General features: G+C 51.8%; 1 protein-coding gene across 1 annotated transcript; it reads left to right on the top strand.

Moving 5' to 3' along the window:
- Positions 1 to 203: 203 nt before the first annotated feature.
- On the top strand, positions 204 to 5,418 carry ENPP7 (ectonucleotide pyrophosphatase/phosphodiesterase 7; the record flags this gene model as incomplete). Its single annotated transcript, XM_082678785.1, has 5 exons — positions 204 to 456; positions 1,750 to 1,895; positions 3,077 to 3,703; positions 4,372 to 4,639; positions 5,336 to 5,418. The coding sequence occupies 5 exons, from the start codon at positions 204 to 206 to the stop codon at positions 5,416 to 5,418; spliced, it is 1,377 nt and encodes a 458-aa protein (XP_082534911.1).
- Between the last annotated feature and the right edge of the window lie 16,603 nt (positions 5,419 to 22,021).

Here is a 22,021-nt window from a genome sequence, read left to right on the forward strand (position 1 = left end):
CCCAGAGAGATCCGCTGGCAATAAAGGCAGATGCGCAAGAGGGCCAGGCAAGGACACGCGGTCAGGGGCCACTCTCTAAGGCACAGGTACGTGCACAGTCTCATTTCAGTTGCACAGGATAAGACTTGCCCAGTGACCCTGGGACTTTGCTCTGCTCCTCAGAAGGCACCTGCCTGCGTTCTTGCATGTCTGGAGAACGCATCATGCGAAGCCCGGCTGTCCTCCTCGCCGTGGCTCTGGCCACCCTCCTGGTTCCAGCATCAGGGGCGCCCATCCAGCGGCAGGGGTCCCGGAACAAGCTACTCCTGGTGAGCTTCGATGGTTTCCGCTGGAACTATGACCAGGACGTGCACACCCCCAACCTGGACGCCATGGCTCTCGATGGGGTGAAGGCTCGCTACATGACTCCGGCCTTTGTCACCATGACCAGCCCCTGCCACTTCACTTTGGTCACCGGTGAGTGTTGGCCTCAGGTGGGGCTTGGGGGTGGAGGGAGAGCTGAGAAACCAGGGAACCAACAAAGGGAACTGAGCACATGCATGGAGCCCTGACCCATGGGGCTCGTGGTGCCAGAGACCAAGGAAAGACCAAGGAGGGAACACTGTCACTGGGCAGACATGACACGGCCAACGGGGTGGTCAGCAACCCTTACCGTTGGTGGCAACGGATAGAAGGCAGATAAAAACACCTGGGTGTCTCAGTTTAAACGGTGATCACAGCCAGGGTGGCAACCTGGGAGGGCTTCTGGTAGAGGTGAGGGTGGCCAGGACTCAGAAAGGCAGGAGAAATGAGCCTGAGGCTCCTGCTTTTTCCACCGCTCACCCCTCTCAGCCACCCTCGAACCCACTATTGCTCTGTTTAGGCTAAAAGCCTAAAATCCAGGTGTCACAGAGGCACACTCCCTCCGGAGGCTGTAAGGAAGGATCCTTCCTGCCTCTCCCAGCTTCTGGTGGCCCAGGCGTTCCTCAACTTGTGGCCACAGCTCTCCAACCCCTGCCCCCTTGTCACATGGCCATCTCCCCTCTGTGTATCTCTCCTCTTCTTATAAGGACACCTGTCATTGGATTTAGGACCCACCCTGATGCAGAATGCCCTCATCTTAACAAAACCAGTTACATCTGCAAAGACCTTATTTCCAAACAAGGTCACAATTGTAGGCTCCGGGTGGACACAACTTTGGGGCACATCATCCGGTACAGACAGCTTATTCTCACACCAGCATTCCCATGACCACAGACCCTTCCACACACAAACGGAGGCACCTGGTGCTCCCTTTTGCATGTCACCTCCTTACTTAACATGTCACAATGGGGATGTGGAGAAAGGAGGCGAGCTCTTCATCACCCCGCTTTTTCCACCTTCTGAACTCACACACAGGCATTTTGCCCATGAAAACAATAAATTGTAAAACCTGCCTCCTCTTGGTTCATTTATCTGCCTGCCTGGGATTCTATTTCACGGCTGGGCCATAATTTATTTAATTAGCTCCCTCCGGATAGCCAGCCAGGTTGCTCCCAACCTTTTGCTAAAACCAACGAGGCTGCAAACAACATCCCGGCACGTGTGTATTTGCGCCTTCGTGCGCGTTTAGCTGCAGGGTAAGCTGCTCAAAGTGGAAGCAGAATCTCTGAGTCAGAGCATGTGGCTGTGACGGCCCAGCCCGGCTCCCTTGGTGGCGTGTGCTTCCCCGCTGCCCTGGCTGTTTCCTGCCCTCCCACCACTTCCTCTACGCGCCCACCCACCCCACAGGCAAATACATCGAGAACCACGGGGTGGTTCACAACATGTTCTACAACACGACCAGCAAGGTGAAGCTGCCCTACCACGCCACACTGGGCATCCAGACGTGGTGGGACAACGGCAGCCTGCCCATCTGGATCACAGCCCAAAGGCAGGTATGCCGCACCCACACCCACTCGGACAGACGGGGGAGGTGGGAGGGGGACCCAGCCAACAAGGCCATGACCACGTGACATCCATGGCAGGCCCAGTCCCCGCCCTGGGAGTCCGACAATCCCGGCACAGAGGGGTGTTGAGTGGGGTCCCACGGGAGGTGGGAGCCTGATGCCCATGAGGACCCACCAGCAGCTACACAGCCTGCCCAGTCCTCCCTGGAGCCCTGGGACCCAGAGGGGTTGTTCCACCCTCCCAACCGGAGTGAAACCTGGACTTCGGTACTGGTGGGAAGGGGGCCGCGGGGAAAATAATGTGACTCCACAAAAAGGCAGGTAACAATGAAACGGCTTTGTGCTCTTCCCCTGTCGCACGCCTCTCAGGGCCGGGCAGCTAATTCTAAAGAGGTGGGTCATCCTAGTGAAAAGCCCAGGACCCCAGCATCTTGCAATGTTCTGGGCTTCCTGGCAACAAACTCAAATTTTTCAAGGTGAGCCCAGAATAAACTTCAGAGGTTACCCCCACCCATAGGCAAGGCATCCACTCATATCTGAGTCCCCTCGCTCTGGAAGGAGCTACCAGACACCAGGCTGACTTGCAGAAAGTGTAGCCAAGAACTTGGCATCTCGAGGAAGAATGGCCAGAGGGAGTGGCCAGGCAGACGGGGCATGCATGGACAGATGGTTGTGAGGACAGATGGATCTGTAAATAAAACAGCAATCGGTTTATGGAAAGACAGACGGATGGCCAGGTTGAAGACTAGAAGGGCAGGTCATGGGCGGTGTGTGGAGGGGCCGATGGACACACGGCTGGACAAGAGTACAGCAAGCAGAAGCCGGGTTGCAGGCCGGAAGGGGAGGGCTCTTGGGGCAGCACTGTGACCTAGGGCTACAGTGTCGATGAGGATGCAGCATATCTGGGATACTTTTATACCTACTATCTCATTAGTGCTGAGTCCACTAGGCACCTGCTCTCTCCTCTATAAAATCAGTATCAGCCTTGATAACATAAGAGCTATGAAAGGCCTTTCAGAAAATACAAAGTCCCGTGCCTGCAGTTAGGAGCAGGGATGGGTGAGTGGGCAGAGCAAGGGCAGGTGGTGAGGGCAGAAGCGTCAACAGCTCATGACAGGCAGGGGACAAGTGGCAGGAGGCCGTGGCACTGACACCGCCTTCCCCGGCAGGGCCTAAAGACCGGCTCCTTCTTCTACCCGGGCGGGAATGTCACCTATCAAGGCGAGGCCGTGACGCTGAGCCGGAAGGAAGGCATCCTGCACAACTACAAGGACGAGAAGGAATGGAGAGCCAACATCGACACTGTGATGAAGTGGTTCACAGACGAGGGCCTGGACCTGGTCACCCTCTACTTTGGGGAGCCAGACTCCACGGGCCACAAGTATGGCCCCGAGTCCCAGCAGAGGAAGGATATGGTAAGGCAGGTGGACAGGACCGTGGGCTACCTCCGGGACAGCATCAGGAACAGCAGCCTGGAGGGCAGCCTCAACCTGATCATCGTGTCCGACCATGGCATGAGCACCGTCAACAAGAAGGCCAGCGACCTGGTGGAGTTCCACAAGATCGCCAACTTCACCTTCAAGGACATTGAGTTCGAGCTCCTAGACTACGGACCAAACGGGATGCTGCTCCCCAAGGAAGGAAAGCTGGAGAAGGTATACCAGGTCCTCAAGGACGCCCACCCCAGACTCCACGTCTACAAGAAGGAGCTCTTCCCCAAGTCCTTCCACTACGCCAGCCACCCCAGGGTCACCCCCCTGCTTATGTACAGTGACCCTGGCTATGTCATCCATGGGGTGAGTTCCTGGGGGTGCAGGTGCTTCCCTGGGCTGCTGGGTCTCTTTCCAGTTCTGTAAAAAGCACCCTCTGTTTCTAGCCAGACCCTAATTTGAGGAGTGTCAGCCACCAAAGGGACACACCTGCACTGTGTAACAGGAGTCGGGGGGTGGTGTACGTGCATTGCATACCTGTGTGTACATGTGTGCATACGTGTGCACGCATATATGTGTTTGTGTGTGCACATGTGTATAGGGTAAAGTGCAGGAAGATTAGCTGTAAAAGTGACACGGAAGAGGTGAGAGCATAAGAGCCCAGGGAGGCTGAGTGGGAAGCAAGACGCAGAGCAGGGCAGGAAATCTGGGAGAGGAAGTACTGAGGTTTGAGGCGCCCAGTAATGGAAAGGAGCCCAGCAAGCATCCTTGGGCTGAAGCTCCACCCCACTTACTTGGCGGTCTCCATTCATGTCACCGGGTCTTCGCTAAGCCTCCCTCTTTAGGCCACTGATCTTTGGGGGCTGAGAATTCAGAGAGACTGAGGCTCAGAATCCTTCCCACCCACACCCCCACTTTGAACTCCTTCCAGGGGTCCTCTGCCAATGCAGGGCCATGCAGAGGGTGCTGGTGGAGAGGGTGGGGTGGGCTGGGAGGGCCAGCAAGAACTCACTCGGGGTCCTCCCTTCCCGCAGAGAGTGAACGTGCAGTTCAACAAAGGGGAGCACGGCTTCGACAACAGCGTCATGGACATGAAGGCCATCTTCCGGGCCGTGGGCCCCAGCTTCAAGAGGGGCCTGGAGGTGGAGCCCTTTGAGAGCATCCACGTGTACGAGCTCATGTGCAAACTGCTGGGCATCGTGCCCGAGGCCAATGACGGGGCCCTCAGCACCCTGCTGCCCACACTCAGCGCCGAGGCCGGCGACGGGGCCCTCAGCACCCAGCTGCCCACGACCCCCTCAGGTGCACCCCTGCCCTCCACCTGCACCCATTGCACCTCCAGGCAGTTGCAGGTGATGTGTGCGTGCACAGCTCTGACCAGGGTGCCCAGCCTGCCACTAGGTGTCATCTTCTCTTTCCCTGTCCCTGGCTCCTGGGAACATCTCGAGTCCCTGACATTCCCACGGGCCCTGACATACTACAGTGCACTTTGTGCATCTTGGCCGCGCAGACAGGAGAGCAGGTGGATGTAAGCAGCCTTGTTTAAGGCGGGGAGGCTGAGGGCCAGAGGAGCCGGCAGTTTGCCCACAAGACAGGCCTTCCAGGTGAAGTCCACCTCCAGGTTCCATGGCCACATGAGGGCTCCTTTCTTCCTAAAGTCTTCCTCTGCCAGCCTCCCACACACATACCCTCACCGCAACCCTGACCCATCTCAGGGGCAAAGGTCACCTGGGAGCTGGCAAGGTGGCAGCCCCCGTAGGTGCCTGGCTGGAGGTGGGCAGGCCCCGCCGAGCAGGGGCTGTGAGGGGTCACATTGAAATGAGCCAGGAAGCCAGTGCAGCTGGGGCAGGAGAACAAGGCCGGGGGGCGGGTGGGGCCGGTGATGAAACCAGGGCACTTGTGGGGGCAGCCTGGTGGCATCTCGCCCGCCATTAAGCAGTCGGGGTGAGGGACATGCTCCCATTTCCCTCATTCACTGGCTCCTCCGACTTTCCTTAGGGTCTGCCCTCCTGCCAAGAAGCTGGCCCCCCTTGGTGACAGGACTGCTGGTGGCTGCAGTTCTCCTGGTCAAGGTCGCATAATACCCACTGCTCAAGGTCAGAGGCCCAGGAGGTAGAGGGGAGGGTGGAACCATGCTCCCTGCAACTTCAGCTGACACCCCCGCCCTGTCAGTCCTCGGGCGCCCAGGCAGCCCCTGCCAGCCTCTCTGCTCTAGACTCGGAGCAGTTCTTTCTAAAGCAGACAGCCCAGACAGAACTTCCCCGGCCCCTTCCCTCCTGCCTGCAATGTCTCTGTTCTCCCTGGGAACAAGGGAAGCCACGGTGGGTCAGGTTTGGGAGGAGAACTGCAGGGCAGTGTTCCTGGAATGTGCGGGAAGCAAGCTCGGAGGACTCAGCTAGCTGCTGGGTGACAGCCCCTGGCCAAAGCAGAAGCAGGTCACTTGTTCTTTCTAAAACTACGGAGCGGGAGCCCGCTTGGTGTTAGGCTCTGGCCTGGGCTCTGGGGACACACAGTGAACCCTGGAGTTTGTAATTTAGGGGCCAGGGAGGGCAGATAATACGAAGAGAACAAATACATACCCAATAATGGCAGAGAGCAGGCCATAGAGAGGGTGGGGGAGAGGGGACTGCTGTTTAGGTCACCTGGCCTCGCCTGGAAGAGCCTCTGCGGGGTGGGGGGGATGTGGGATGAGGCCTGAATGATGAGGACCAAATGGCCACACCAAGCCCCAGGGGACGAGATTCCAGGCAGGGCAGAGCAAGAGAGAGGCCCTGAGGTGGGACTGGCTCCTGTGCTTCTGGGAAAGAAAGGAAGCCAGTGTGCTCAGAGGCTGGTATACAAGCATGGGTACACGATGGGCTTCCATGGGAAGGCCCTGGGGGAGCCCCCAGCTGAGGTCACGCAGGGACGTGCCGTGGTCTGACACTAGTGATCAGGTGGCACATTAACTGCCGGGCAGGAGCACAGAAACAAGAGCAGGTGCGGCCAGTGAGGGGGTCACTCAGGGGTCCAAGCAGGACATCTCAGTGGCAGGGTGGAGATGGGGCACAACGGACAGATTCAAGATACCTTTAAGGGTATACCTGACCTCCAAGGTTTACGGATAGATGGTGGGAGATGGAGGGTGAAGAAAATGGAGAGGTGAAGGATGAGTCTGAGGATCGGGGCCTGAGCTGCCCAATGAAGGACGGAGCCACTTACGGAGAAGTGAGCAGGCTAGAGTCATTCTGTACCCGCATGCCCCACCTTCACCCACCCTGTGCCCTCCCAGGTCCAGCTGAGGGTCAGGAATTCCCACAGGGGCCCTCCTCAGACTCCGCCCACCATGGGTGCCTCTGTGCTCCACCCTGGCCAGCGAATTCCCTCTATCCCTCCCTCCGGGCACGTCTGCTTCATCTCCTCCACCAGACCCGCCTTTCCCCTGCCGCATCCCTTCTTCCCAACCCAACACACACCTGTTCTTCCAGGTCCGCCTCTTCTAGGAAGCCTGCAGAAGCTGGCCACAGGGCCTGAGCCTGCTCTGACGGCCTACTGGACACGGATGGGCCTGTCTCCTCAGTAGACCTGGGGCCATGCCTCCCTGTCCCGACAGCCCCAGCCCATGCTTGGCCATGATGGTGCCGGCACTACGACCTGCCCAGGTTAGACCTCCGGAGGCACAGGTCCACTCACCGGTCCACGGCTCCCAGACTCGCAGGACGCCCCCACTCCTTCCCTCCCCCTCCCTCTCCTTCTCACCGCCCTCTTCTGCCTCCCCACTTCCTCTCACCGCAGAACTGTCCCGTGGAGGTGCCACTATCTGTGGCCACGGGGGGGGGGGGTGTCGGGAGCCTGCTCGGGAAGGCGCCGCAGGCCTGATGGTGGTCGAGCTATAGGACCAAACCCTCAGATGCTCGGACCTCCACCTCCACCTCCGATGGGCGGCGAAGAGGCTCTGCCTGGAGTTCCCTGTCCCAAGTCCACATGCCTCCAGCCTGGGGCCATCTCCATCTGGGCTGACCAGGTCCTGTACCCAGGCCGGGTACCGGGAGGGTACCGCCAGGCAGAAAGCATGGATGGGAATAAAGGACCGGGCTGGTCGTTATTAAAACGCAGTGACCAGTGTGGGTGTGACCTTTTGTTCTAAAGCCTGCTGGTTTCTCACAGCCTCCCCACTTGGATCCAGTGTATAATAAACTCCTAATTCCTTAGGAGGCTGACAAACACAGGGGAACCCACTCATTCTTGTTGGGGATGGGCCCTAGAGGTACAGCCAGCAAGAGGTGGTAAAGGGTGGGATCCCCGTTAAAAAGGAAAGTGGGGGGGGCTTCCCTGGTGGCGCAGTGGTTGAGAGTCCACCTGCCGATGATGCAGGGGACACGGGTTCGTGCCCTGGTCCGGGAAGATCCCACATGCCGCGGAGCGGCTAGGCGCGTGAGCCATGGCCGCTGAGCCTGCGCATCCGGAGCCTGTGCTCCGCAACGGGAGAGACCACGATAGTGAGAGGCCCGCGTACCGCAAAAAAAAAAAAAAAAAAAAAAAAGGAAAGGGGGGATGAGAACTGACAGGGAACCAGAATCTCTATGCCACATTGTTCAGCAAAAAAGAAAACACTGCAAATGGTAGAATGCCACTGGGGCGGGGAGAAAGGGGGGATAAGTCTAGACATAAGACATGTCCCTGGAGAAGTTTCAAGAGAGGGTGAGCATTGACTGGGTCCAGAGAGGGGACCTGGGTGACCAGGCCAGGAGCAGGGAAGACACTGTCCACCACCTAGTGCCTTGGACACTGTCAGTACTGAGCCACTTCAAGGACTGTGCGTTCACAACTACTTTCAAGAGCGTAGACTTTGGAGTCAGACCAACTCCTGCTCCAGTCTGTCCCCACCCACAGGCTGTGGCCTTAGGGGGGTCATTTACCTCCTCCAACCTCAGTTTCCTCATCTGAAAAGAATGGGATGATAAGGAGGTGCCTGCCTCCCTGAGATTACCCCAGGATGAAGCACCAGGGCAGATGCTTCATAGATGGTAGCCATGGGAATGATTAAATCCCTACTGTGGGAGGTACTGGACTTGTCAAATTCAGCTCTTTTTCTTTTTCTTTTTAAAAAATTTATTTATTTATTTTTGGCTGCGTTAGGTCTTCGTTGCTGCTTGCGGGCTTTCTCTAGTTGTGGTGAACGGGGGCTACTCTTTGTTGCGGTGCACAGGCTTCTTATTGAGGTGGCTTCTCTTGCTGTGGAGCACGGGCTGTAGGTGTGCGGGCTCGGTAGTTGTGGCACGCAGGCTCAGTAGTTGTGGCTCGCGGACTCCAGAGCGCAGGCTCAGTAGTTGTGGTGCATGGGCTTAGTTGCTCCGCGGCGCGTGGGATGTTCCCGGACCAGCTTTCGAACCCATGTCCTATGCATCGGCAGGCAGATTCTTAACCGCTGCGCCACCAGGGAAGTCCCAAATTCAGCTCCTAAACAGATAAATCCAGCTGTACCGATGGGAGACGCACTGTTTGAAGGACAGCTTTGTCAGGATCTGCCTGTTCCTCACCTATGAATCCCCCTCTCCCTTCCCCGGGCCTCTCGCTTCTACCTGCAGCTTCAGCTTCACCTCCATCTGCACGATCCATCCATCCCAACCTGCCCTCCATAGCTGCCTAACCACCAGCCTAGAGCTGGAGTCCTGCCTGACCGGAAAGTCCTTGCGGCTCCCTGGCCCTGCATCCCATAGTTGTCCTGGAAGGACTACCCCGCCCCCACTGCCTGCAGACATACCAGGATACCCAGACCCTCCTGCCTGCCCGTACCACCTTCTGACTCTGGACAGGCCCAAATCAGGCTGGAGGAGACCGGGGGGTTATCCCTATACATCCACGTCCACGGAGCAGTGAGAGTTCACAGGTGCCGGCATAACAACCACGACCCCTGGGTTTCCAAGAGACACCCAACCTTTAACTGAGAGCCCACGATTATCATGGTCAGCCTACCCTACTTTCCAGGGACGGGCCAACAGATACTCTGAGAATTACTCTTGATTGGCTCTTTCAAACAGAAAAGAGAAAGAGAGAGAGAAAAGAGAGAAAAATAATCTGGTCTGTCCCACATTAAGTATCCTGCTAGTACAGATGTCTGGCGTCACCAGAGCACCCAAAAAAAAATTCCAGGCAGTTGACTGACTTACTGAATAAGCTTCCTTTATCGGGAACACAGGAGCTAAGGCGGGCAGTGAGCTGTGGGCCGTTTCCCATCTGTGCAGCTGGGGGTGGACCAGGGGTGGGGGCACTGCCCTGAGCAGCATGGCGGGTTCAAACCAGCTCCCGAATTCCAACACTCACTAACTCAACACTCTGCAGCCCTGGGCAAGTTCTCACATCCGGGCCTCAGTTTCCTCACCTGTAAAATCAGGACCAATAGCAGTACCTGTCTCATGGGATGGGCCTGATGACTGAGTTAATATCTGCAAACTGGGCTTCCTGGTGGCGCAGTGGTTAAGAATCTTCCTGCCAATGCAGGGGACACGGGTTCAAGCCCTGGTCCGGGAAGATCCCACATGCCACGGAACAACAAAGCCCGTGCGTCTCAACTGCTGAGCCTGCGCTCTAGAACCCGCGAGCCACAACTACTGAGGCCCACGTGCCACAACTACTGAAGCCCGCGTGCCTAGAGTCCGTGCTCCGCAACAAGAGAAGCCACCGCAATGAGAAGCCTGCGCACCGAAACAAAGAGTAGCCCCCGCTCACCGCAACTAGAGAAAGCCCGTGCACAGCAACGAAGACCCAACACAGCCAAAAATAAATAAATACATTTATTTTAAAAATATATATATCTACAAGCTGCTTAGAACAGGGTCTGGCCCACGGAAGGCCTACATGTTTTAGGAGTTATGAAGAGACAGGGTATCACGTAGTGAGAAAGTAACAACGGCTCCCTTTTCATCTCCAAGCCTTCTTGTTTCTCTAGCAGAAAGCTTCTGGTTGGTGATACTAAATCTTAAAACACCTCCTTCTGTAGCATAGAGAGAGGACCCAGGCTCAGAGCTCTGGCGGGCAACTGTATAAGGGTGGAATGTTACAACGCTGTTTTATTTGCATTATATTTGTTTTTATGATCATCTTCAGCCTGGATGAGTGCTACTGATTTTCCATTTGAGTCTGTTATTTTAAATTTTTTCCTTTTAAAAGTAACAAGTAAAAAAGAATGAGTTGATTTAAAGAAAAATGTTGACTGGTGGACATAACAAAATGTATAAATAATAAAGGAGGTTATCCGGAAGCAGACCTGCTGGAGGTTGTCCACTATCCTCCTGCCTCCCCTCCCGCCCCCACAGTGTGGCCAGCCCAGGACACTTCTGGAGGGCAGCACTCGGCCTCTCTATGGCCAATGTCCAAAGATTCCCCCTCCCAGCCCCTCCACAGAAATACACTATATTTCAAACATGCCCTGCACCCTTCTCGGCTACCTATCAGAGGAGTTCAGGACACCACAGAAAACTAATGTTGCAGTTTGCTGCACAAAGTTCATTTTACTATCAGTCCAACTAAAAGAGTCTGGAGAAAACCCCAGCTGAAACAAAGCCATGCACTGCATTCTGGAGCCAATGGAGATGACTGGGGACTCACACATCATCCACACACAACTGCCTGTCAGCTCAGAGCCTTTGTTGAATTTGGCCAGTCCCACTGCTGGCAGTAATGGATGAAACATCTGAGTAAAGACTGGGTAGTTCATGCCTGGCTGGGTGTATGATTGGGACACTGAAAGCACCCTTTGTCAAGAAGCTCTATTCTTTAGAGCCAGCTCTGCATGCTGTCACCAGGAGGCAGCACTCTTGGGCTCCTCAACAGCCCTTGAAGCCTTTCTCAAGCAGCTTCTGAAGTAGAGAGGAATTCAGAACCTCCTGTCCCTCCAGCTTCTCCTTCTCCTCTGAAATAGCTGCACTCCTCCTCAGACCAGCCTTGGGGAAGTGGTCAAGCAGTATTTATGTTTCCTCTGGCTTTAGATGGAGCCCCAAGCAAAATACTGGGCGTTCAGAGAAAACTAGAACTTTCTACACTAGATTTGTTTTAGGATCCCATGAGGGAAGAGATCATGTAGCCCCATGCTTAGCACAAGGGCCACCCTGGATCAGTGGTTCTCAAATTGGTAGGTCCGGAAGTGGGCCTGAGGATTTACATTTCTCACTAGTTCCCAGGTGATTCTGATGCTGCTGCCCCTGGCACCACGTGTGAGAATCTTTGCACTGGATAAAGGTTATGAATGAAAGAAAAGAAAAGAAAGACGGAGGGAGGGAGGGAGGGAGAAAGGAAGAGAAGGAAGGAAAGAAAGAAAGGAAGGGAGGGAGGGAGAGAGAGAGAGAAAGAGAAAGGAGGGAAGGAAGGAAGGAAGGAAAGAAGGGAAGGAGGGAGGGAGGGAGGAAGAAAAATGGCCTAGACCAACCTCCTCGTGTTAAACAGGATAAGAAGGTGGCGTCACCCACCAGTTTGCTCTGGACAAAGGTGGGAGGGGAGCACAGGTATATCCAAGTTCAATCCTGGTAGGCTTGGCCAGCCTCTTCCCGAGAAGGCTCTACTTGCTGGCAAAGAAGTCTGTGCTTTCCGGAACCCAGCGAGCTGCTCCCCTCTCCACTGAAGAGAAGCCTCCCTTCAGCCCTTCCCAGTCTTTTCATTTGTCCTGGGACTCAACAGGAGCACCTGCGAGTCTTAAAACCCGACCACTGCTTGCGACGCGTTCCGGCGACCTTTAGAACGCGCGGGTTCATCTCCCCCGAGCTGGAACCGAAGCGCCGAAGCCTTGCTGCGCCTTCACACCTCACAGCAGCAAGCGCTTTGCGCACCGGAGTCGCTGGGAGGCGAGACGGCAAGAATCCTTCGGCCCCCGCCCCAGGCCTGCAGAGCTCCCGACTCAGGTCGCCGGGTCCCCCAGGCAAGCAGGGTCACCAAGGAGGGCAGCGCGTCCAGACTCCAACGTGGGCGCCTCATCCGACGCCTCCCCACCCCCCACCCCCACCCCCGCCACGGGCCATCTGTTGCCATGGTTACCCGCCGCACTCCTTGCAGCCCGAGCCGGAGGTTCACCTCCGCAGGCAGAGGACCGCTGAGCCCGCTTGAGCTGGGGACTCAAGCAGGACGGGACGCGAACCTCACGCGCCGCATACGTACGCTGTACACTTTCACACGCGAACCGCACACGCCGCGCACTCATCTCACCCGCACTCGGCACGTACCACATCCCACCCCACACACACCACATACACACAAAACACACGCCACATGCACGCACACTCCACACGTGTTGCGCACACTGCATGCACCCCACGCTCTACACCACCTCGCTCCACACCCAGCCACACACAGCATAAAAACACGTACAACACATACACACACACACACACACACACACACACACACACACACCCCTACTCGGGACCTGGACGCCGGAGGATACCAGCCCTAAACAGGCGCCCCCCGCTGGCCCTGCGCCGACTTCTACCTCCGAAGGCACAGCCCGCAGCCGGGTAGAACCCTTGCCCGCGCACGCGCAGCAAACTGGTGCGCCCGTTCCTTTTGTGATCGGCGGGCAGCGGATTCCCTGGCCCTCTCTGCAGCTCGACCTTGAAGGTCATTTAAGGGACGGGGCAGCACCGAGGGGCGCGCACCCCCAGGCTCAGCGCGGTGGCCCCGGACCCCCCACTCCTCATCCCGCCCGGAAGCGCCCTGACCCCGCGTCTCCTAGCGACCAAAGCCCAGCGGGCCAGCCCGAGGGTGTCCCGGTCGGACCGCCCGGGGGCGCGCTTCCAGGGAGAGCTTGCCAGGGCCTGAGCCTGGGGGACCCAACCACCACCATCGCAGGAATGCCGCCTCCTAACCCCATCGCACCTCCGGAGGTTGCCCCTCCATCCCACAAGGCAGAAGGAGGCTGAAGGTGGTGAATCTCCCAGGAGGAGAGACCGAGGCCACTCACATAACCCCAGTGCCAAGAAGGCAAGTCGCTAAGACCCGGAATCTTTTCCATCCGGATGAGAATTTACTCTGGTCAATTTTTTGTTTTCCTTTTGGTGATAAATCACTGAAACTTTCAGCTTAAATCTCCAAAGAATTTCAAAAAGTGGAGCGACATAGCTCTAACAAAACTATCCCATTACCATGAATAAATTTTATATGAGCAAGTTTTCTCATAGTCTACACCAATAAAAATGAAAAATGGGGTTGGAATTGATGCTGAACCACATCTCAGATAATAAGTGATATTCATCCAATGACACATGAACCATTTGAAAACATACAGCCCCAACTATCTCGTTAAGAGATGCAGTCCAACAAAAATTTAACTTTTATATGTATATCATAAACATATACCACAATTTTAATACATTTTTGTTGGTTTGAGGAGTTGATTAATTGTATAAATCACTCAACCCAGAGAAACTTTTTTTAATAGAGTCTTAGAGTCACAGGAAATAAAATATTTAAAATTTACATTACATACATGTTTTTGTTGCAGAGACCTATGCTTGAGTGGTTAGTGAATTACTTTCAAACGTAAAAATGTTTTTATCAAAATAAAATTCAGTGGAAGAAGTGAAAGGTGGAGGAGAAAAGAACGAAGAAGAATCTGCCCATGTCTTTGGTATCATGAGGCCACATTGCTGCCTAAATGACATTTCGTTTGATATATTTAAAAGAATTGTCCAAGGAAAACTGGAAGCAGATGCATTTAGAAAAAGAAAGTTTTCTTGCAAAGAGTGCAGAAGAGGCAGACTTTAGAAGGACTGGCTCACCAAATCCAAAAAGCCATCAAGTATTTAAAGGGGAAAAAAAAATCATGAGAGAACTAAGGTCACCAAATTTACATTCATCTGTCCTGGGTGGGTCAGCAGCCACTTTCTCCTGCGATAATGCTAACCCTACAGGTCAGGACACGTGACAGGAAGAGCAAAGGTCGGGGCTAAAATTCTTGTTGTTATCGAATAGAGTCGAAGTTCACAGGAAATAGGCAGGGTTGGATCATTTAGAGACTGTGATTTACGTTTATCTCAAGGTGCAAAGTGGTTTGCTGGGTTGGTTTGGGTTTTTTTGTTTTTTGTTTTATTTGGCTGCGTTGAGTCTCTGTTGCTGGGCACGGGCTTTCTCTAGTTGTGGCGAGCAGGGGCTGCTCTTCGTTGAGGTACGCGGGCTTCAGTAGTTGTGGCCACACGGGGTCAGTAGCTGTGGCTCGTGGGCTCTAGAGCGGAGGCTAAGTAGTTGTGGTGCACGGGCTTAGTTGCTCCGCATCATGTGGGATCTTCCCAGACCAGGGCTCGAACCCGCATCGCCTGCATTGGCAGGGGATTCTTAACCACTGCACCACCAGGGAATTCCCGGTTGGTTTGTTTTTAGCAGAGGAATGTAACTTGCTCAATAACCTTGGAAGCAGGACAAAATGTCAGATTTTGCTTCTCCAGAGTGAGGAACCATTTTATTTTTGAGTCGAAGTTTACAATACACTGGAAATCACATCGTTTGCAACCTTGTAAACCTCATGATGAAAAACAATAGATATCAACCTGAAAAGGTACCGAAGTTGCATGATTTTTCCAAATTCTTTTAGGAGTTATGTGGACAAAGCAGCTTGAAGGCCATTGACCTAGTTCAACTCCCTTCTGGACAGACTTGTCCACTGTTACAGAGTGCTGGTAAAATGCAAGGGAAGCTGGGCAAATGACCAAGGAGCACAAGGAAAGACACTCAATGTCACCATCTTCAAGGAAATGCAAATTAAAACCACAGTGAGATGTCACTTCACCACATAAAATGAATATAATTTTTTTCAAAAAAGGAAAATAAGTGTTAATGAGGATATGGAAAAGTTGGAACACTCATATATTGCTGGTGGGAATGTAAAATGGTGCAGCCGCTATGGAAAACAGTTTAGTGGTTCCTCAAGAAGTTAAATATAGAATTACCAAAGGACCCAGCAATTCCACTCCTAGGTATATACCCAAAAGAATTAAAAACAAGTGTTCAAACAAAAACTTGTACACAAATGTTCATAGCAGCATTCTTGACAGTCGCCAAAAGGTGGAAAAAGCTCAAAAGTCCATCAACAGAAGAATGGAAAAATGAAATGTGATATATCCATACAGTGAAGTAGTATTCAGCCATAAAAAGGAGTGAAGCACTGACACACGTTACAACACAGGTGAACCCTGAGAACATGCTAAGTGAAAGAAGCCAGACACAAAAGGTCACATATTGTATGATTCCGTTTATATGAAATGTCCAGAATAGGCACATCCTTGGAGACAGAAAGCAGTTAGTGGTTGCCAGCGGTTGAGGGGAGGGAGAAACAGGGCGTGACTGCTTCATGAATGCAGGTTTCCTTTTGGGGTGATGAAAATGTTCTGGAACTAAATAGTGGTGATGGTTGCACGACACTGTGAATGTACTAAATGCCACTGATTTATACACTAGCTTAAATGATATGCTTTATGTTACGTGTATTTTAGAAAAAAAAAAAACAGGTTCTGGGGCCCCACAAAAAAAAAAGCAGGGAGACTGCATAGTGGCCGTGTTTCAGGCCACGAAACACGGGGGACCCAGTTTGCTTAGCCCGCTTCCAACAAAGCTGCCCCAGTCCTCTTCTTAGCTGATAAATGCTGCTGCGGGGACCCACAAGGGAGCCAGGAGGAGCAGCTTGGGTTGTCCCCGCTCTGAAGAGGTCAACCCAACTCCCATCAGAACCTGGCTGGAGCCCCAATTCCTCCATAAGAGAAGCTCAGGGAAGGTGGACGAGGACACTCCAGGGAGCACCTGGAAACTCCTCCTCAAGGCTGCTCTGGGCTCCAGTTGTGGGGTATCAGTCCCAGTGAATTGATTCCTGGTGGCTCAATGTGGAAAATGACATTTTTCAATCATCAGATTCAAGTCATCAGCAGATTGTTTTTCTTTTTTTAAACAGAGCACACCTTAACAGATACCTCCCACCCTCTCAATAAAAAGTTAAGGTTGACGTATTCCACATCTGGAATTAATTAGGGAAGTGGTTCTTTTAACCGGCAGTTCCTTGGGAGAAACTCATTCTGGAGAACAAATGTAAGAGCCAATGTTTTTGGACAAACCACGCCACAGAGAAAACCCCTCTGGAAGTCCAGTGTTTTACATGGAAACTTCTGCTAAACAAACAGGTCAGGGGCAGCGGCACATAATTTGTAAATGTCCAGCCCAGGGAACAGGAAAGACCCAGTGTCTGTCCAGAACGATCATCCCTCCGCAGCTGCACACTCCCTACGGGAGGATCCTCCCAGAAAAGGCTCTGGTTGTTCAGTTCTTGCTACGGCTACTCTTAAGACTTTATTAGAAAATTAACGTTTTCCGTTTAAGTCATTTTCACCAAAGGTTTGCTTTTCTCATGCGAAACATGGGTAAATAAATTCTGCAAAGAAATTCAAAGGACCAATAAGCAAGCATAGGGAAGGATGTTCATCCTTTCTAAAGAGCCAACAGCAGAGGGATGCTATTTGGACCTAATCATTGCTTTTTAAGATAAAACACAAAGGCAGGTTCCCACCACCACTCACCCAGATGGGAAGCAACTGTCATCACCCACCTTTTCACTCTTTCTGTGGTTCTGCTCCTCCACCAGTTTTGCCACTAATTATGTATGAGACCCTGTGCAAATCATCACACCTGTGTGCCCAGTTTCCTCTGTTAAAACGGGGTTCTGTGTGGTTTTTGCACTTTATTTATTTTTTATTTTTCAGCTGCACTGGGTCTTCATTGCTGCACGCGGGCTTTCTCTAGTTGCGGCGAGCGGGGGCTACTCTTTGTTGCGGTGCACGAGCTTATTGTGGTGGCTTCTCTTGTTGCAAAGCACGGACTCTAGGCGTGCGGGCTTCAGTAGTTGTGGCACGTGGGCTCTAGAGCACAGGCTCAGTAGTTGTGGCCCACGGCTTAGTTGCTCCGCGGCATGTGGGATCTTCCCAGACCAGGGCTCGAACCCGTGTCCCCTGCATTGGCAGGAGGATTCTTAATCACTGCACCACCAGGGAAGTCCTTTTTGCACTTTAGGGAGTGCAAGTTACATAGACTGAGCAGGGCCTCACTGTCATGTTATTCTGACCACAAAGGCCAATGTGATGCCAAAAGCATTTCCGTTTTTTTTTATTATTTATTTATTTATTTATTTATTTTATTTACTTTTGGCTGCGTTGGGTACGTGGGATCTTTCGTTGAGGCATGCGGGCTCTTCGTTGTGGAAGCGGGCTTCTCTTGAGCTGTGGCATGTGGGTTTTTCTCTTCTCTAGTTGTGGCCCACAGGCTCCAGGGTGCATGGGCTCTGTAGTTGTGGCGCACGGGCTTAGTTTCCCCGCAGCATGTGGGATCTTAGTTGCCTGACCAGGGATCGAACCCGCGTCCCCTGCATGGTAAGGTGGACTCTTTACCACTGGACACCAGGGAAGTCCCAGCATTTCTGCATTTTGTATCTTCAACTATATCTTGAAGTTACCGACCAATACGTGCTCTTTCATCCACAGAGACAATCCAGCTACCTACTATGTGTGTTTTCTGTGGCGGCTCTAACAAAGTACCACAAACTGGATGGCTTCAAACAATCCAGACTTCTGGAGGTCAGAAGTCTGACATCCAGGTGTCGGCAGGACCGGGGTCCCTCTGATGGTTCTGGGGGAGAATGCTCCCTTGCCTCTTCCAGTTCCTGGTGGCTGCCAGCACTTTTTGGCTTGTACGCCCACGTTCACAGCAGCACCATCTCTAAAGTCAAGGGGTGGAAGCAACGCAAGTGTCCATCGAAGGATGAATGGATAAACAAAATGTGGTCTACCCATACAATGGAATATTATTCATCCATAAAAAGGAAGGAAATTCTGACACCTGCTAAAATGTGGATGAACCTTGCAGACATGATGCTCAGTGAAATCGGCCAGTCAAAAAAGGACAAATATTCTGATTGCATTCATGTGAGGGACCTGAAGCCGTCAGATTCACAGAGACAGACAGTAGATGGTGGGTGCTAGGGGCTGGGGGAGATGGATGGGGAGTTAGTGTTTAATGGGCAGAGTTTCAGCTTGGGAGATGAAAACATTCCAGAGATGGATGGTGGTGATGGTTGCACAATGACGTGAATGTACTTAATGCCATGGAATCGTCCACTTAAAAGTGGTTAAAAGGTAAATTTAATATTATGTTTAACAATTTACAGTTTAAGTGTACAATTGAAAAAATGTTTAAAAGACCCAGCTTGGACCCAGCATGGGCCACACATCACATCTGGATGCCAAATGAAGCCCACTGACTGCCAGTCTGGGGGTTGAGCAAAGTTTCTTGATGGCAGCAAGCCTTATTCCCAGGTGTTTGCGCAGCACCCAGCCCACCACCTGTCTGTCCCCTAGTAGGTTTAAAATATGTCATTTGGTGTTTTGGTTTTTCAATGCAATGTTGGTAATATACACAATACAAAGGAACTGTATACACAGAGAATTGTGTGAGCCTTTACACACACACACACACACACACCTGCACACACCTGCACAGAGGGGTGGGTTGGTAAGGAGGTGCATCCAGGGTACCTAACGCCACCCACTTAGCTCCACGAAGAAGCCCAGACAGGCTACCTGTGATGGTCTGGATGGTAAAACGTTTCCCTCAAATTACATAAATACATTTTCTTTCGCAGTGGAATGAGAAAGAATGTTGAGGGATACACAAAGCCAGTGAACTAATTGGGAGGATGTGGAAAGTAACCAAGTCATCCCAAAGTGGCTGTGGGAAAAGGCTTCAGCATTTTCAAGTTTAAATTGCAAAGCCAGCTGGAGGCAGATGGGGGAGGCTTCTCTGTACAGGAAAAGGAACAGGCAAAATGCCCAGTCGGATACATTTTTTTCCAAGATCTTCAGCCTGAAACACAAGGTGCTTAAAAAGTCTGCCTTTGACACCCGAGACCTGGCCAGCCCAGCCTAGAACAAGGACAGCAAAGACTTTGGAGGAGGGAAGTAGGAGGTGTCCCCGTTGTCAGCCAGGCTTCCCTCCCTTCAGTTCTGTAAACACACCTGTGGGGGCAACAAGCAGGGACAAGGACCAACAAACACAATCAACCTACCTCTTGCTCCAAAACTGGGTCCTTTACATTTATCATGAACCCTCCTAGGCCACCAATCTCTCCTTCTCGTCGTCCTCACCTTCAAAATGCACACATAAACTCATCACCAACATTCCATCAGCTCTTTAGTGAGAACCTACTATGGCCGTGCACAGCTTTCTAGGCAGAATCCCTGCATCCCCTGCCCGGAACTCCAAACTCCTGCCCTCAGCCTGGTGAAACCGGTACTACCCCGACCTCTACTGTGCATCACTGCATTCAGGTAACTTGCAGGAGTCAGTGACATTCCATCGTGGAGGCACAGAGGTTTCAACTCATGCCAACACAAGACACCACGGGCCACATGGAGCTTTGGGTTAGGAAGGATCCTGAGACCCAGTCTAGGCTCAAAGGGAAACCATGCTGTGGTAAATTGGTGAAGTCATCCCTGGAAATAAGATGGAGAAATGATGGTGCCTCCCAGTTCTGGGTTTATTTTATTCTAAAGCACTTACCAAAATTAAACTTAAACTCCTCATTTTGATACTGTGTGATCAAGGTATACAAGCAAAGGAAGAGTGTGGCTCGACAGTTGAGTTTCGAAACTAACATCAGTAGAAACTCCTGTGTTTTGCTGTAGGTATAAAATTATTTCCTTTCCATGCTTTTCAAATACAAGGTCCTAATTTCTTCAATATACAAAGAGTGGTCGCAAATACAATTTTAAAAAGATGAATGACGTAATAGAAAGGATTTGAATAAAATATTTAGACAATTCTCAAAAAAGAAGTATATTAATGGCCAGCAAATCCAAGAGAAGGTGTTCAGCTTCTCGCTCATAACTAAAGCAACACAAAGCAAAGTGAGATGCTATTGCGGGGGACGGGGGGTGGGGGGATCTATTTTAAAGTTGAATAAAAGCATTTTCACCTAATGTTGGTGGGCGTGGGCATTGGTGAAAGTTTCTGGAAGAACAATTTGGCTTCATCTATCAAACTTGAAGATTTTATATATCCTTTGACCCACACACTTCACATAAGCCTGCAAAAATACTTTCTATGAGGCGTTTACAGCAGCATTATTTGCAATGTCTAACACTTGAAAACTACCCAAATTCCATCAACAAGACAATGAGTAAATTCGTGGGGTAGACATTCAATGGGAAAGTGAACTATCTGAACCTTGCAGACTAATGCTGAGTGAAATAAGCCAGACAGGGAATTCCCTAGCCGTCCAATGATTAGGACTTCTCGCTTCCACTGCAGGGGGCACCAGTTCAACCCCTGGTCGGGGGAACTAAGATCCCTGCAAGCCACGCAGTGCAGCCAAAAAAAAAAAAAGCCAGACAGCAAAGAGGACATCCTGTATGATTCTATTTACATGAAATTCTAAAACAAGCAAACTAATTTATGGTGTTAGAAGTTGGAATAGAGGTGACATCTTGGGTCGGGGGGGGGGGCCCAAAGGACACTTTGCCTCAGCATCCTCCACCTGAGTGGTAATTACAAAGATATATACATAATGTGAAAATATGCTGAACTATTTCCTTAAGATCTGTACTCTTTAGTATATGTAAGCTATATCTCAATTTTACAAGTTATTTTTACTGTGAGCATATGTTACTTTATATGTACAAAAATCACAATATATTAAAAATACTCAAAAAGACAAGCTATAAATATATTTTTACCATGAGCATGCATTACTTGTGTGTGTGTGTGTGTGTATATATATATATATATATATGGAAAACACAGTATATAAAAACACACTTGAAATATTTTATGTATATATTAAATACACAAAATAGAAATATATCTTTTATGGTGAGCACACATTACTTTTGTATATATGGACAACACAAGATGTAAGGAAAATATAAGACCAGACTCTTGAAAGAGTAAATCTCCTCGCCGCCCAACCCCCAACGTGCAAACTAGTCCCCTCCTTTGCACCCAGCCTCGGGGGGAATCTGCATCCCTCCCCAGCCCGCCCAACTCCTCTGTCTTGCCTGCCCTCCTGGCACTTGGCCACCTGCTTCAGGGCAAGAGTCATTTCTAAATACTTGCACTTGAGAAATTGTGAGATCAAAAGGAATTCTTGCTTGTGTTCAAGAGGCCTCGTCCAGGGGAAGGCCTCGGCCCAGGTGTAACTATCAATACATCTCCAGACAAACAACTCTGTGTTGCTGCAGATGGAGATAAAGGACTCTGGGGGGTTCCTGGGAGGCTTCCAGAACATCAGAGGAGGTTTCCTGGGATCGACTATAGTGAGAAGGGCAGGAGAGTTTGGGATGAATCCAAGCGAGACCCCACCTGTGTCGAGGGCAAAATGATTCTCCTGGCTGTTGGCTTTACAGCTGCAAAGTCAGTCCCTAGGGGGCAGGGAGGAGGTGCCCGCAGCTGCGCCCCAGGGTGGGTGCTGCAGTCCCCCCAGGCACCTGTGTGGACAACCAGGAAGATGGGGTCTGGGTGGTGGGAAGTGTGGAACACTTCCTTTCTCTCAGGCGGTCTCGCTGGTTAGATTATCAGTGGGTCTGCTGATCTGATCAGGCAGGAAATAGGAAAAAGTAAGCAAGCAGACATTCTCTGTGGGGCAGCTCAGCTCTCCTCCCAGGACGGGGCTTCTGGGCTCCCGCTGCCACC

The sequence above is a fragment of the Grampus griseus genome (assembly GCF_964374135.1).
Source record: "Grampus griseus genome assembly, chromosome: 20".
Classification (NCBI taxonomy): domain Eukaryota; kingdom Metazoa; phylum Chordata; class Mammalia; order Artiodactyla; family Delphinidae; genus Grampus; species Grampus griseus.